The sequence below is a fragment of the Carassius auratus genome, chromosome 32 (assembly GCF_003368295.1).
Source record: "Carassius auratus strain Wakin chromosome 32, ASM336829v1, whole genome shotgun sequence".
NCBI classification, from domain to species: Eukaryota; Metazoa; Chordata; class Actinopteri; order Cypriniformes; family Cyprinidae; genus Carassius; species Carassius auratus.
In genome coordinates this window covers 14,779,196-14,795,893 of record NC_039274.1, presented here as the reverse complement: position 1 = coordinate 14,795,893, position 16,698 = coordinate 14,779,196, and the positions used below count along the sequence as shown (strand labels likewise).

Genomic DNA, 16,698 nt, shown 5'->3' with positions numbered 1-16,698 from the left:
AATACTTAAAAAATTACACGCATGAGCAGTATCATCAGTTCATCGTTTCTCAAATTGGACGTGTCCGAAAGAAACGGTTTTCGGTTCCGTGTACTGGTGATCCGAAAACCGATGCAACAGTTTTTTTGGGGTTTTTTTTGGTCAATTTCATGTCATGTTTTTTAAAGCAGCTACATCTCTCATATCTCTTTAATATCTCTGTACTTGATGTAAAATTCTGTGGAATATTTATGTTACTATTAATATATTGGCAACACCATTGTATGACCTTTGGAGTTGAAAAGATTGCACTTGGGTTGTGTGTGTGCAGTTGCTGCTGCTGCTAAGGAAAGCAAGCAACAGCTGCTGTTGTATTATTAAGTTACAACCGGTCTAACAGTGACAGATATTTACATCTTCACCTGACTAAGCACAAAAGTGCACTTATTCTTCACTTACATTTCAAATTATTTATAAGTTGACCTCTTGTAACTGATTGTTCGTTATTAATTTTAGAGTCACCTTCTTATATCATTCCTTTTATTGTCATCTTTTTTTCAGCGGCCCGGCATGCCATCAGGAGCACGAATGCCTCATCAGGGGGCTCCAATGGGGCCTCCAGGACCACCGTATGGAGGAAGCCCTGCTGTCCGCCCTGGACTCACCAATCAGGCCATGGAAGCCAGTCGCAAACGGCCCGCTCCTTCACAGCAGCAGATTCAACAGCAGCAGCAGGCAGCGCAGAATCGAAACAGGAAGTAAGTATAATGTGACATGTACTAATCAAGTCCAGTCTCTTTTATTTATATAGCGCTTTTTTCCAATTCAGATTGTGTCAAAGCAGGTTTACAATATTAAACAGTTAAATAGTGTATTGGTAATGCAAAAGGACAATAGTAAACACTAAATTTTTCAGTTAAAGTCAATTCAGTATTCAGTGATGTCATTGTCCAGCTCAGGTCAGTTCAAATAGTGTCTGTGCAGTCAAGTCAGCAATATTGCTAGAAGTTAAGGGTCCCCAACTAAGCAAAATAAAGGCAGCAGTGGCAAGGAACCAAAAACTCTATCGGTAACAGAAATGGAGAAAAAACCTGAAACCAGTCTCAGTATGGGGGCCAGTTCTCCTCTGACCAGAGGAAACCAACCTGGTGGGGTTTAATTCTAGGCTGCAATGCACGTCAGATTGAGCAGAGGACTGGTTCTTGTGGTGTTGTCCCGGTGGCCGTCTAGTTGACAAGGTCTTGACTGTGGATCTGTCTCTGGGGCGCATCTAGTTGTCCTGGTCTCCACTGTCTTTGAGGGCTATAGAGGTCCTCTCTAGATGCTGATCCACCATCTGGACTGGATACGTAATAAATCTGGGTGACTGCAGTGACCATCTGATCTGAATACGGACTGGATCTGGATGGCTACGGTGACCTTGGAATAAGAATGAAACATACTAATATTAGCATAGATCCCATTCTTTTTACACTGTAACAAGTACATGGGGGGTTATGGGAAGTGTTCCTTGTTCTGGTTGACCTAATTAATGCAGACTAACAATTCTATAATGGATTTGAATGATTGAAAAATTATTGTGTGTTATGTGTAAGCCAGGTTAAAGAGATGGGTCTTTAATCTAGATTTAAACTGTAAGAGTGTCTGCCTCCCAAACGATACTAGGTAGATTGTTCCAGAGTTGGGTGCTAAACAGGAAAAGGATCTGCCGCCCGCAGTTGATTCTGATATTCTAATATCAAATGAGTAGAGTTTTGAGATCGCAGCGGATTTATCATTAAGATTACTAGATAATGTACTTGAAAATTGCACAGTTCCTTCAAACAAATTATACTTGAAATCAGGCCTCTGAGAAATAATGAAAATATTGCTATAAATTGTAGCAACAGCTCACCCTTTACCTTTTGAGTGCAGTTCATGTTTATATAACAGTAATCTTGGGGGGTAGACTCGTGTTGACATTATTCTGGGTTATCTTTTTAGTAGTAATCCTGCTTTGGAGCAGTAATCCAAGGTTAAAAGTGGTGCTTTTTAACTTCACAGATGCGAAAGGTGGCCTAGTAACTTGTAACCCGAAGGCTGTGGGTTCGAGTCTCGGGTCCGTCAGGGATTGTAGGTGGGAGGAGTGAACAACCAGTGCTCTCTCCTGGGCACCGTCTGCTCCGGGTGTGTGTGTGCAACACGTCACTTCACTTGTTTAAAATGTTCTTATGTTGTTTCAAACCTGCTTGACTTTCTTTCTTCTGTGAAACACAAAACAAGATATTTTAAAGGCTGTTGGTAACCTAACCGTTTTGATGACCATTTGCATTGCATGGACAAAAAACACTGAGATTTTTCTCAAGATTTCGACTTTTGATATTCCACGGAGGAAAGTCAGTCATACAGGTTTAGACTGACATGAGAGTGAGTAAATGACAGAATGTTACCAAATTACAGCTTTAACCTAGTGTCAAGAATAGTGTGGAAAACATTTGAATTTGTGGTGTATTTGGAAGCTCTCATACTAGACACAAATCTTGTATGAACCCCTGGGTGCTGCACAGGACACTGTCACTGACTGTATAACTATAATCTATAGAACAGAAACACTGGAATTGAAGTGTTCACTACAGTCAGAGCTGAATGAGTTGTGATTGATGAGCTTGTAAATTGTCTCTGTTGGATGGGAAGATGTGGTCCTTCATCTGACAGGAACTGTTTCGACAGACTGGCCTGATCCTGTCTGAGACCAGATTTGATTACATGTATCTAAATGGGAAGCAAAATAATTTTGGCAAACAGCTGTTAACAATAAAATGGTAATGGCTGTATTGATGTAGATTTCATGAGTTGTTTTTCTAGTCTTACACTGTTCCCTACCCAGGTGTCTGTTACTGTCTGTTAAGTTTGATGTCACGTGTCACAGTTTTCAGGTCCAAATGCTCTTTCAGATCCCAAAACAAACGGTGCTTATTTTCACTGATAGTGTGCTGTAGTGCTATTGAACAATCATGATCCTATTCCTAGCCTTTGTCTCCATATGAAATCTCATTGACCAGACAGTGAATCATCTTTTCTGAATTGTTGAAATATTGGTGTTTGGGACTAGTGTACTGTACACCACAAGTTTTTAAAAGCTTAGCTTAAAATTGCATTATGTCACAGAGCATTTCCGCAATCAATGTGGAGAAATGCATTTCTTGTCGCTGGAAAATGTTTAGGACTGTTATTTTCATCAACTTTTTTTTTTTTTTACATTCTTCTCCTTAAGATGTTTATTTCTTCTTATTTCGTTTGCACTGTTTGTTCTTGCTGTCATTTGTTGACTGTTTTTGTATATTTTTGGTCAGATATGATCCAAGTTCCATTCTTGTAAATCTCTGAAAATTCCCAGTTGTTTTAAATGGGGTCACTCTGTTGTCTTTTATCACAAATCTCTGTGAAATATGTCTTAGGTTGCGCAGGGGCTGTTGTTTAGTTGCAGTTAATCGGATCTGTGCAGTCTTCAGTCTGCTGGCCAATCATCTGACTGTTGTGACAGAAAGGGGCCACACACTGAGAAATATTGTATACAATACTAATTTCTTTATTTTTCTTGGATCTCTGTATCTCTCTCTCTCTCTCTCTGTTGTATCCTCTCTGAATCAGCTCAATTGATTCACATACTTGCTCATTCTGTCTGCCGACCTTGTCTGACACATTAGTGTAACAATATCTTGCATTGCCTAGAACCCTCCTTTCTCACATCAGACTAATCAATGCACTAGTTGTGTGTGTGTGTGTGTGTGTGTGTGTGTCATAACCACAAATGGCATCTCAGATACTTTGTCCTTTACTTCTGCTGTTTCTTGTACAACTCCCATGTTGTCTGTTTTGTGTATTCAGCTTTTTATAATGTGTCTCCAACATCTACAGCAATTCTAAACTTGCATACAAACACATGCTCTTGCAACCTATACAAACACACTCAGTACCCTCTAATGAAGGACCCTTCAAATGCCATCAGGAAGCCTGTTGGATGTCCTGGACCAAATGAGATGCCAGGGAGACAGATGGACATGAGAGAGGCCCAATCAGATCCCACACTCGGATCAAAGTAGGAGTTTATTCTGCTGCATGATAGATTCCCACATTTTGATCCCATCCTTGTCCCAAGCCTTGACCCCGTGCCCCCTCTGATCCTAGCACATCTAGCCTCCGAAGACATATCCCTAATGAGGGATACCCCCCCCAACACCACTTCACCTCTGATTGATGTCTAATGGTTATTATCAAAGATTATTCCATCATACAGCAATGATTTAAGTTACAGATCAGCTGATGTTATTCACGTCATGAGACCTTACAGGACATTTGAGTCAAAGATATTATAAAATCAAAGGCATTATAATAATATTAATATGTTAATGTTAAAGTTTGGACGTTATTAAATCTTTTAGCATGGATGCGCTTGCATGTCCTGTTGCATGGCATGGAGGCAGTATGTGAGAGCTTGTTTTACACTTCAATGTAAAATGCTGGCTCTAAATGTTTTCACAAATAACTAAACCTATATTAATATGTCAGGCTGACTGATTTGTGAATTTTAGTTGACTGGATAAACATATTAATATAAATTAAAATTTTTGCTCAAATCAGTACTGACTTGAGACCACTCATAAACTAGCTAGTTCTTCCCATATGTTCGTTGTGTGATAACAAACATTGTATTTGGTCATTCTTTTCCTGATCTCCTCGCAGTGTTTGTTTGGGTGATGGTCATCTGTATGGATCCTGCGTTTGAGTGTACAATACTTTTTTTTTTTTTTTGTAAGGGGGAATGAACACATGCAAACCCAACACTCGTTTCAGTCTAGTTAATAGGACCAATGATTATTTGCTTTCACAGGTAATGCCACATGCAGCTTCCTCAACCAACAGTTTTGTGCACATCTGATGTGAAATAGAGAAAAAAGCACAAGGGGATAAACACCAAAACAATGCTACTGGTGCTCAAAGAAATAGAATTCATAAATGAGCACAGATATACTCGCATGCACACCACAGCCATGTTGACACCTCATGAGCACATCATGAGCAGGTCCTGTGAGCTTGTGAAGTTTGAGCAGTAATGATTCGAGTTGATTCTAGTAGCGTCCTCTGTGCCAGTGGTTGCCAGCAACATCTGGGCTGGTGTCACACACACACACACACACACTCCCACACAGTCTTTCCCGCATCCTGGACCAGCCCCAGAATTTTAGCAGATGTCCCGGGTGCTCCACTGTCAGTCTCCATAGTAACATCTTGGTTTTTTTTTTCTGCCTTTCCTCTCCATTTCCCCTTTCTCCCCTTTCTGCAGTGCCAAGAGGAGGAAGATGGCTGATAAGATCCTTCCACAAAGGGTGAGTAAGAGATCTGAGCCTTTTCATTGCTTTTATTGGTTTAGCCGGGTTTTTGTGTGTGTGCAAATGTGCACGGATGAAGATACACGGGTGTGCGTCTGTTCTCGGCCTTTTAGAGAGGTGGAAACCTCTTCCAAGCAAGCGATACGATAGACAGAAATGTTTTGGAGGGCTTTTTCATTCAGTAATTATCACCTCACCCAGATTTTGCAGATATACTCTGACAGAAGGTCATTTTTAGAAATATTTTGTATATTGCAAAGAGTATGTAGATTTTTTCTACACAATATATGTTCTAGTTAAGGTCAGCTTCCAACTGTGCATCATATTCTGAGATATTTCAATATTACAATATATAGTAAATAATCTATAATATAAGACGGCATTACTGCTGTGGGATCATGGTGATGACTATTATTGAAAATATTTTTTTGTTCAAATATTCTATGAATGATTCTGTTCTTTGTTTTTTTTATAGTCACTGTGTTACTATGAGTTGGTTGTGTTAGATAAGATAAGCAGCATTATGTGTGTCTTATCATCTCCAGTGGAGACGCCAGATGCATTAGTCATTGACAAAACACTCTGTCTATCGTACACAGAACAAGGAAAATAACTAGGATAGTTTGAGTTTCCTTACCAGTGCTCGCATTTATTAAAAGAGGTTTTATTGAACTCCTTGTTCAGATTCGTGAGCTTGTTCCAGAGTCACAGGCGTATATGGATCTGTTGGCATTCGAGCGTAAATTAGACCAGACCATAATGCGCAAGCGGGTGGACATCCAAGAGGCTCTTAAGAGACCTATGAAGGTATTTCTCATCCTTAAGATCCATATGTTATTTTTAATTACATTTTCCAGGATAGACTGTTTTAATTATCCCCTTTTAAAAAACATATATGCATTTGCACTTTTACTTTTGTTAACCAATCCACGTTTTTTTAAACGTATTGTGTCTGACTTCTGGTGTCATTTGATTCCAGCTATTTTTAGCTGTTAAAAAACTTGCTATGCTGCTTGAAACTGCAAACTGGTATTTTTACCATGTTATTTTAATGTGTTGTCTTAATTCTAAACACAGTGCTTTGTAGCTCATATACAGTAGTTTTACCATTTCCTGCATTTTGATATTCTTCTTGTTATTTCCCTTTAGTCATATTTTACCACTTATCAGCTTAAAAGCATTTTCCCAACATAATGCCTCTGTGTTTTTGTGAGCATACAGGATCATTTTGAGGATTGTATGAAGATAAATATCCTGAATTATGATTCTTTTTTCCTATTTGAAGCAAAAGCGAAAACTGCGTCTCTACATCTCTAACACATTTAACCCTGCCAAGCCTGAAGCAGAGGACTCTGAAGGTAGCATTGCATCCTGGGAGCTGCGTGTGGAGGGCAAACTGCTGGATGATGTGAGTCAGTTGTACTTACATCAATAACTGGACAATAGATTTAGTTGAAATCCTTTACTATGAAACACAGAGTTGCTGGTGCTCTTGTTTTGGGGCTTTTTTGGGGAAAACTATGACAAATAAACAGTCTGCAATGTTTGATCATGTGTTTTGTATGTGACATGATACCTTGTCAATGGCAGCTATGTGCATTTTGAATTAGTGAGGTTAGATGTACTCTCCCAGACTCCGCGTCTTGACCACAGACATGTGCCTCACTTACCAGTGAGTTCACTTCCCTGCCTGCAGCCAAACATACACGCCAGAAAGTTCTGTGGGTCCCTTGGCTTGGACTGTTTTTCCTTACTTTGCTCTTTTGATAGTTTTAACCAATAATGCATAAAGCAGTGGTTCCCAACCTTTTTCAACTCGCGGCCCACACAACCAAACACATATGTTTGCGCGGCCCACTTCAAAAAAATTAACTGACCCCGCTATTGTTGGGTTAATAACTTAGTACTCAGAAGCTAGATTTTAAACTATATTTATTGAATAAACTAGGGCTGTGCGATATAGACAAAAAAAAAAAAAAAAACTATAGCGATTTTTTTAATCAATTTTGCAATTGTGCTTTTACAGTCATAAATGCATTCAGGATTAATTTGAAACATATTTCCAAAAGAAAACCAATCAGAGCTTTATCAAAAAGTTGTAACATCTCTAGAACAGACATAAGTCAAAATTATCACTATAGTGAAGATGTAAAAAAAATTTATAGAATTGTGGCAAAAAAAAAAAAAAAAAAAAATCCTGTATACAGGGACTTTTTTTCTTTTTTGCCATGCATTGTTCATAGAGCTCATTAATTGTAGCGGTGCCTCAGGTGTTTGCAGTGCGTATACAGTATGTGTATGCGGTCAGCAGTGAGAGCGCATAAATATAACGCAAAAGCACATTTAAATAATGCACGAGTGCGAATCTCTCTGTTCGCAGCAGATTTCCTTTGCTCTGTCACAAAACCGGTCGTGCTTGCTCACACGCTGCTTTGCGAGGAGAGAGTGTGCACACTTAAAACGTGTCTCCTCTGACTTAAACTGCATCCTGTTCACTAACAAATTCACTCTATGCTCATGTGTTAGACATGAATTATTTTTGCATGTTTTAATTTCTAGCCTTTTACCGCAGTGAGAACGCTCTGATCCGTCAACATTGGCTCAGAAAAAAGGCGCATCACAGACAGTGTGTGAACCTGGAGTTAGGCATATGCGCACGCTCAAATCGTGATTTTAGGACGTTTTCTTTTAATCGCACAGCCCTAGAATGGACTGGAAATTAACAGAAAATAATTGGCGGCCCACCTGGCCGCGGACCACAGGTTGAAAACCACTGGCATCAAGGAATATTCTTGCTTAATTACATCTGAAAATCTTAACAGCAACTGTGGCATGCTTTTATTTTCAAAGGAAAATACATACTAAAAAGAATGCACATAATGACAGTTTAGCAGACAAGTGTACAACACCCAGAATAAATGTAAAAAATATGCCGCGATCACTCTTTTGAAGTGTATAAGCATAAAACATGAATATTATACATATTATACATGCTTTACACTGGTTTGAAATAATCATTTACTTTTCCACTTGAAATAATCATTTTCCTTCCCACCCTTTTGCTTTTTTTTATGGTGTAACTGTGATATACAAGGAAGGGACGTGACATAACTATTGATGAAGTGCTGTTTATATGCAGCAAACTCCACCTACAGGAATTACATTAGTAACGGATAACCAGAAGTTACTAGAAAATGTTTCCCCCTTTAAAATGAAGGTTAAGTTTACTTGCCTGCTCTCTTTAATTCGGCATTGCATAATTATATTTAGTTTGACTGGCAGCGACCTTAAATCTGTTTAGTGGGTCCCAACAATTTGGTTAAATCGAACTCAAGTAGGAAAAGCTGAGGCTCATTGCCCATTTGTTTTTGCTCAAGCATGTTCCCTTCATCTCTAGCCACAAAGGCACCGGAGCATGGCTAAACATGCAGAAACGTTTATTAGTACCTGTACAAGTACAACAAATACTTTGACCTTCATATCCATGTAATGATACCAACTACCTCCAGTATGTAAAGATAACTGAAGATAGCTGCAATCAGAGATTTATTCATTTATTTATTTTTACTTTTAAGTGTCTTTTGGTTTATGATGTGAAATACCTGCTGAGGAATAGGGAAGTGTTTACTCCGTGCAGCATAAATCCAGCCTCCGGGGTCAGTCTCTAACCGAGGTCAGTTTAGCTAATACTCTTGAGGCATGCTTTTCCATGCCCAAAGAAATGAAACTAGTACTTATTGATGCTAGCTTGAAGGACTCATGCTGCCTCTGGGCTGAATGGAAAGTTGTCCTGCTCAGCAAATCATCCACCAGTATGCCACATTTGACATTCAGCCCGTTCTCTTCCACGGAAAGTTTATGATGTGGTGTAAAGTTCTTGTTTTCCAACCATGTCTTCATCCTTGAAACTGGATAGTTTGCTCAGTGACACACACTGAAAACAGCATTCATGTTTTCTTGCACAGCCGGGAAAGATGAAGAGGAAGTTCTCCTCATTCTTCAAGAGTCTGGTGATTGAGCTCGACAAAGACCTTTACGGCCCTGATAACCATTTGGTTGAGGTTGGTGTTTGATATCCTGCTTATATCCCTCTAAATGACAGTCAAACACGTTTTTTCATAATGGAAATTTCTTAAAACCAAGAAATAAAACTATAATAAATATCTTCCATTTTAACTGCATATATGTCGCGCAGACACTGTATTTTTCAGTATAGTTCATAAAAACATGCTATTTGCTTTTTGTTCAGTAAAATGTGTGGTGATACTGTCATTCAGGTTATTTTTCTATTACATTACTTAAGTAGCTGTGTTTAGGTTGTTGTTGTTTTTAGTAAGTGTGTGCAAGCATGTTGATTTCTTTTTTCCTGCAGTGGCATCGTACCCCAACCACTCAGGAGACAGACGGTTTTCAGGTGAAGAGGCCTGGAGATGTGAACGTGCGCTGCACCCTGCTGTTAATGCTGGATTACCAGGTAAAGACAACAAAATGCATCCAGTGATGTTCACTTGAAGACCACTGATCAAGAACTGCAGAATGGTGCAAAATGCAGTTGCAGAATTGTAATTGTACGTTTGTTTGTTATATTATTAATAGTTGATTCAATCTAAGCATGTGTCAGTCCTCTGAAATGAATGCGGATCCCAGCGAACAGTGAGGGAAAAGCATTATTTCTCTGAGAGTCTTGTGTTCTGTGTGCAGCCGCCTCAGTTTAAACTGGATCCGCGTCTGGCTCGTCTGCTGGGAATACACACACAGACTCGCTCCAGTATCATCCAGGCCCTCTGGCAGTACGTCAAGACCAACAAACTGCAGGACTCTCATGACAAGGAGTACATCAACTGTGACAAGTACTTCCAACAGGTACACTTGACTGGAATCACTGATGAACATTCGTCACAATCTGTAATTAATGAAATAAAAACCCCTATAACATGTCTGATATTTAAAATACTAGAAATACAGTAGAAACACATTGTAATTATTAGGGCTGTCACTTTTAGTTTGAAAATCGATTGCACAATCGATCAGACCAACCAAAACAAGTTTCAAAAATGAAAATAGGGAATCGATTTTAACCAAATATGTACACTATTAATTTTAAAATAATTAAACAATTAAAAAATATAAATGTAACAAAACTCACAAACCAGCAGAAAAAGAAAATAAAGAATTCCGAAAGTGCACTATGCCTTGCGAAAGCTAGACAGAAAATACCAGCAATTTTACGTGCCTATATGACCCAGTGACGTCTAAAGCGACCTCTCTGCGTTCACACCAAACGCGAATATAGCGTCTTTTGTGATTTTTTTATCACAAAAGTCACAGCCCTAGTAATTATTATATGAAGCCTGTATACTATTTTTTAATCAAGAACTTTTTTTCGTTTCTGGCCTCATCTCCTCTCACAGATCTTTGACTGTCCACGTCTGAAGTTCTCCGAAATTCCACAGCGCCTCACCAACCTTTTGCTCCCCCCCGACCCTATTGTCATTAATCACATCATTAGGTTTGTCTGATTATGTGGTTTTGGTTGTCTACTTGCTTGCTTATATGTACAATCGTGTCATATTTATCGCTGACATCTACCAAAATACAGTGTTCTTAATCTTTTATACTTCTGGTCAAAGGTTTGGGGTCAGTAATATATTTTTTGTTAAGAAATTAATCTTTAATTCACTAACGACACATTAAATTGATAAAAACAATAAGACATAATCTTAAAAAAAAACTCAACCAAGAATCCTGATACAAATTATTACAGTCCCTACTAAGCAGCACAACTGTTTCCAGTAATAATGAACAAAACATGAGGTTATTTTTGAGGTTTAATATCTAATTGAGGTTATTTTTGCACAGCGTGGACCCTAATGATCAGAAAAAGACTGCGTGTTATGACATTGATGTAGAGGTGGAAGATCCCCTTAAAGCACAAATGAGCAGCTTCTTGCTCTCCACAGCCAACCAGCAGGAGATTGCCTCTCTGGACAACAAGGTTAGTGCACGTCTCCCACATCAGTGTAGGCACAGCGGAGCAGATGATTGAACTTCTGAATTATAGGGTCTCTGATTTCACCTCATGTTATTACAGTTAAGCTACAGCAGGATAATAATCAGGATTTAACAACTTCTGCAGTGCCATCATGTCTGTGAGCACACCCTTGATTTTCCAATTTGGTTCTAAATGCGTGTAGATCCATGAGACTATTGAGTCCATCAATCAGCTGAAGATCCAGAGAGATTTCATGCTCAGCTTCTCCAGAGGCCCCAAAGGCTACATCCAGGACTGGCTCAAATCCCAGAGCAGAGATCTGAAGGTCGGCAACAACTTTCATTCTTTCTTTCATTATACCATTTTAAAATTCATACTATTTTTGAAGATGAAGTGTGTTTTCTGTGATAGTACTTTTTCATATTTCAGTTTAATGTGCTGAGACAGATGTAGGATGATGTCACAATAAGTGTAAATACAGTGGCTTTGTGCCCGTTTCAAAACATTGCTCAGTTTGTTTGAGTGGTCCGATATGTCAGCCTCTGGCTCAACCAATGGCATGAGTTTAGGGGGGGACTGCCTGTTTGGAACAGGTCAGAAGGGGCAGTAGGAGTGTTTGGTAATCTGTTTGGAAAATTATTTCACTGTTTTGTTGCTGCTGTTAATGATACAGAAATGACACATTTTGAACCAGATTTATATAAACTTCAACAAGGCATTTACTTTCCACTAGCTTCAACAGATCCCATACATACAGTACCATTAAAAATCATGGGTGAAGATCAATATACGATTTCTTTCTCTGCAAGCATGCTTGCATCATGTTTGTCCTGATGTTGTCCTGCATTTCTAACTGATGTCACATTGTGATTGTTTGTAGTTGATGACAGATGTTGTTGGGAACCCAGAGGAAGAGAGGACAGCAGAGTTTTATCATCAGCCTTGGTCTCAGGAGGCTGTTAGCCGTTACTTCTACTGCAAGGTAAGAATATAAAGATATACGATGACTAGTGTGAACCTTCTACTGGTCTTACTATAAAACAGGGTGTTATAACGGGCTGCACTTTGTCAGTGTCTGAACTGCACTGGACAACTACTGACTGACTCTGTCTTTCCACTTCCCAAGATCCAGCAGAGGAGGCAGGAGCTGGAGCAGGCCTTGGCCATGAGGAACACCTAGAATCACACCGACCACACTCAGAAAACATGGCTCAGTTGTGACAACATAGCCTCCACATGGAGGCCCCTGCATTATTTTCTGCAGTGTATGTGGGTTTATGTGTGTGTCCGGTCATCATTGTTGTCACTGTGACCTACAATCCACCATTATGGACCAATCACACTCTGTTACTCCAACAAGCCCCTGAAGCCCCATTGTGTAATACAGTATGTGCATTTCAACCAATCACGGTGCTGTGTCTTCCATTCCTGGATGAAATCATCTCACAATGCACTACTGGATTTCTGTTTTTTAATTCCAATCACATCCACCAGCATTTTGAACTTGATGACTTCAGAGCCGGCTCAATACACTAGACTGTGGATCCAACGTGATTCCGCTTTCCTTCCTTTCAGTCAATTCCTGGTATTCAAACACATTTTCCCTGTTAAATAACGTGTGTTTTGACTCAGGTATTGATGATGTCTCTAATTTAGTCCATACTTGTACCAGTTTTTTTCTTGGGTATTGATCAAAAGGGTCATTTTGAATGTCTGTCAGTGTTGGGAATCAGCGGAGCTACAATAATTATCTCCATTAGTAACACTTTTATTTAGAAGTGTATTTATGAAGTACTTTGAGTCAGGCAGCTTAAAGAGAAGAATCATTCAGTATTAACTGAACTGGTGGCTTACAGGGTTATGTTACTCTCTGCTGTCTGTCCCTGCCTCAATAATGACATCTAGCTGCAATTCACTCGGGAGAGAATGTGTTTTTTAATTTTTTTTTTATGTTTTGATCAATTTTCACTTTTTTTTTTTTTTTTTGATTGAATTGTGTAGTTGCTGTGTTTTGCCTTTGTAGGACAGTACTGACATAGTCATTAGTTCACTTTGAAGGAATTTGAAAGGTCACAGTTTTTGAGAAGCTTTCACGTTTGATGAAAATGGGCCATACCTGCATGGTGTTATTCAGTTATTCAGAAATATAATCCGTTCATGACATATCAAATACAGTTTCTGGGTCCAAGCCTTTACTTCATTTGAAGTAAGAATACAATCTCACCTGCCGTTTATGAGCACTGTACATTAATGGTACTCCTTTTAGCTAAGCTCCCAGTGTACACTACAGTCTCTGAATCTCTGTCTGAAGCCAACTGAGATTTCAGTATGAACTTAAAGGTTAGGAACATGATTTTTCAGTAGTACTATAGCACACCATAAGTGTGTATGTTTTTGGGATCTGAAGGAGCATCTGGACCCGGATGTGTCAGACTGGAGCGGATTAGTCAGATCAGCATTCAACTATTCTTTATGCTTCACCAAAACCTTTTTTGTGCACATGACATTACCATGTTCTTGGAGAAGTTCCTCTGAATCCTGCATTATTATTATTTGTTTATCAATTTCAATAGTGTTGTTTAAAATAACAGACTGTGAGCATTCGTGTTTCTCGCTTATGTGACCGTTTCACAGTTTTTTTTAAAGCATTAGTGTCATTTGATGTTTTACCAAAGGTCTAATTTACTTTTTTAAAAGATAGTGTGCGTACTTTAACATGAGGAAGGACTTTTTAAAAGATGAAGGATGCATTTGTATGGAATACACATTTTAAATTCCCATTTCTCCGTAGCTGTGAAAACAGTGCTTTTTAAAAATGCTTTATGACTCATAGAGTCTTTGCACTAAATCGTGGAACATAACTGAGCGCTCTGAACACTTTCCAAGAAATGAAGGATGAACTAGGGAATAAATGTTGTGGAATGTGGATACTGCCATCTGGTATTACAGATTGCTTTCATCATTGCAGCATAGTCCTGATTTCTTATTGGCTTTGGGTTTTGATCATTAACCCTCTAGACTCCTTCTTTACTGTCAGCTGAAGGATGCTTTTTCCAGATCAATTGTTCTGAGTTCTTGCAGTTTGCCTGTGATCCTCGCACAGTTTATCACAAGGAAAGAGGAGTTCTGGTGACCGGGATGTTGTCACTAAGTATTTTTCAGACCTATGCATGCTGCATGGACACGTTTTTATACTTTCATACAAGGACACGAGAAACCTTCGGACTGCTTGGGACTTGATCAGAAAAGCACTGAGTTCCTTTAGTTTAGTAACCCTATGTGTCTTGGTCACAGCCTCTACATACAGGCTATTTTGTCTTTTTTTGTCTTTTAAAAAGACTGAGCAATTTAATATGTGGATAAGAGAAGCGCACCAATTTTTACAGAGCCTGTTGGGCAACAACAGCACCTCTCGTTGAATCTTATGGGTACTACATGAAGAGTCATCCATTTTGAACATTATAAACTTGAAGTATAACATGTACTTGTGTGGCTACACTTTCTCATATGTAAAGTAACCTCTTCTCGAACTCTTGAAGCCACCAAATGTGCTTTACCCGACCATCCTGGGGTCAAGTGTTCAATGTTACGTCTCTCTTGCTTCAAGTCATAGCGTGGATCATGCTGCCCTCCAGTGCTTCTGTAAGGGAAAATATCCAATAGTTTGGGTGCTAAAAAATCAACACTTTACTGGTATGGCTTAAATTGAATGGCACACAAGTATTGAAGTATTCAGTACCTGAGTTCTGCTGGGCTTTGAAAGCAGGTTTTGGTTATAGTGTCCGTGTTATTCCTTTGTTTGTTCATAGAAGTACTTGCCAGCAGACATCTGAACAAGCAGGTTTTAATGATCCACTGTTTTTTTTCTCTCTTTCTCACGGTCTGTATATGTTTGCTTTCTCATCTTGTTTCACTGTTCAGCTAGAGAGATCAAAACTACAGACGTACATATGTAGCATAGTGAGGATGTAAATAAACAAGCGCTTGCCAAAGTTTGTGAATGAAACACCATAATGAAAGTGTGATGAGTTTATTTTCGAGATGTGCATTAGTGCAGTGGTACTCAACCAAGGGGTCAGGGGCCCAATAGGGGGCCTCAATAAGTTATATCAAATGATTTACATTAACAGACACTTTTATCCAAAGCAGCTTACAAAGGCGCACAATAGAATAAATCAAAACCAACAAAAGGGCAAATTAAGTGCTGTGACAAGTCTCAATTAGCCTAGGATAATAAAAATAATTTATATTAATATATAATAATAAATTAAAAAGAAAACAAGTAAATAGAATAGGGAAAAAAGAGGGTCATTTTTTAATTACAAAAAGAAAAGATACAATAGAAAAAGAATAGAGAATGATATAAGAGTGTCATTTTTATAATAAATACAAAGAAAACGAGAATAGAATATATATATTTAAGGATAAAATAAAAATTTAAGAAAACAAATATTTAACGATAAAAATACACCCAAGAAAAAAAGTACCAGAGGAAAATCTCTCTTTAGATTGGAGAGCTTTAAATATTTTCTTGGACAAAGGGGAATCAACAGTTGAGAACCACTCCATTTGTGTGAAATCCAAGGGAGAAAAAAAAAAAAAATTCGATCAAATGAAGTTACATATGGTTGGATAATACGATAATAATGTGGTAGTTGAGAATAAAACTCATCTGTGTTAAACATTATTTTTGTGATTACAGCAGGGGAGTATTGCTTTTTCTTTTTTTTTTTCTTAATGGGTTCGTTCACCCAAAAATTTACATTAGCCCATAAATTACTCCCCGTCAAGTCATCCTAGGTGTATATGACTTTCTTCTTTCAGATGAATCCAGTCGGGAGACGTATGGAGGTCAGCTTTGCTCATGTGCCGCTCAGATGTGACACGCGGAAACGCAGCAGAGAGATCAAAACAATGTTCACTAATTAGAAGTACAAAACGAGGATTTGTAAAGAAGAATGTCGGAGGAGTTCAATATAAACCAAGAGACTGGTTTTTCTTTAAGTAAGGAATCTTTGCCTCCTTTGCTCCTGTTAACAAACATTTGTTTTCATGAGACTCACTAACACATGCACAGTACTGACCTCATGTTATCCTCCTGGACCTGCCTCCATGTACTAGTGTTGGCACAAGTTACATTGAAGTGATTATTACATTTTGAATATGGATATCTTTCTTACAAAAATGCATCGAGTCAATACAGGAGGAGCCATGTGAGACACCTTTTATTACGGATGGGTGCTTTTTATTTCACTTCTCTTGGACTGATGCACTGCTACACTGAGTGCAATGAAACAACTTGAAAGATCAAAGAGCATTTTTCATATAACTCCGACTGGATTCGTCTGAAAGAAGAAA

The 16,698-nt window shown here is 38.6% G+C and overlaps 1 protein-coding gene across 3 annotated transcripts in view; it reads left to right on the top strand.

Annotated features, from left to right (window-relative positions):
- LOC113051682 (SWI/SNF-related matrix-associated actin-dependent regulator of chromatin subfamily D member 3) overlaps positions 1-15,354 on the top strand; it is a 36,125-nt gene extending 20,771 nt beyond the window's left edge. For 2 of the 3 annotated variants that reach the window (XM_026215634.1, XM_026215633.1), the window contains exons 2-14: positions 541-737; positions 3,968-4,057; positions 5,303-5,345; positions 6,033-6,155; positions 6,634-6,756; positions 9,314-9,409; positions 9,721-9,822; positions 10,050-10,211; positions 10,760-10,857; positions 11,208-11,343; positions 11,543-11,665; positions 12,221-12,322; positions 12,467-15,354. In XM_026215634.1, the coding sequence (XP_026071419.1) occupies positions 541-737; positions 3,968-4,057; positions 5,303-5,345; positions 6,033-6,155; positions 6,634-6,756; positions 9,314-9,409; positions 9,721-9,822; positions 10,050-10,211; positions 10,760-10,857; positions 11,208-11,343; positions 11,543-11,665; positions 12,221-12,322; positions 12,467-12,520 (1,449 nt within the window). In that variant the 3' untranslated portion in view covers positions 12,521-15,354. The remainder of the gene's footprint in view (positions 1-540; positions 738-3,967; positions 4,058-5,302; positions 5,346-6,032; positions 6,156-6,633; positions 6,757-9,313; positions 9,410-9,720; positions 9,823-10,049; positions 10,212-10,759; positions 10,858-11,207; positions 11,344-11,542; positions 11,666-12,220; positions 12,323-12,466) is intronic. The other variant, XM_026215636.1, reaches the window with a different exon arrangement.
- Positions 15,355-16,698: the final 1,344 nt, after the last annotated feature.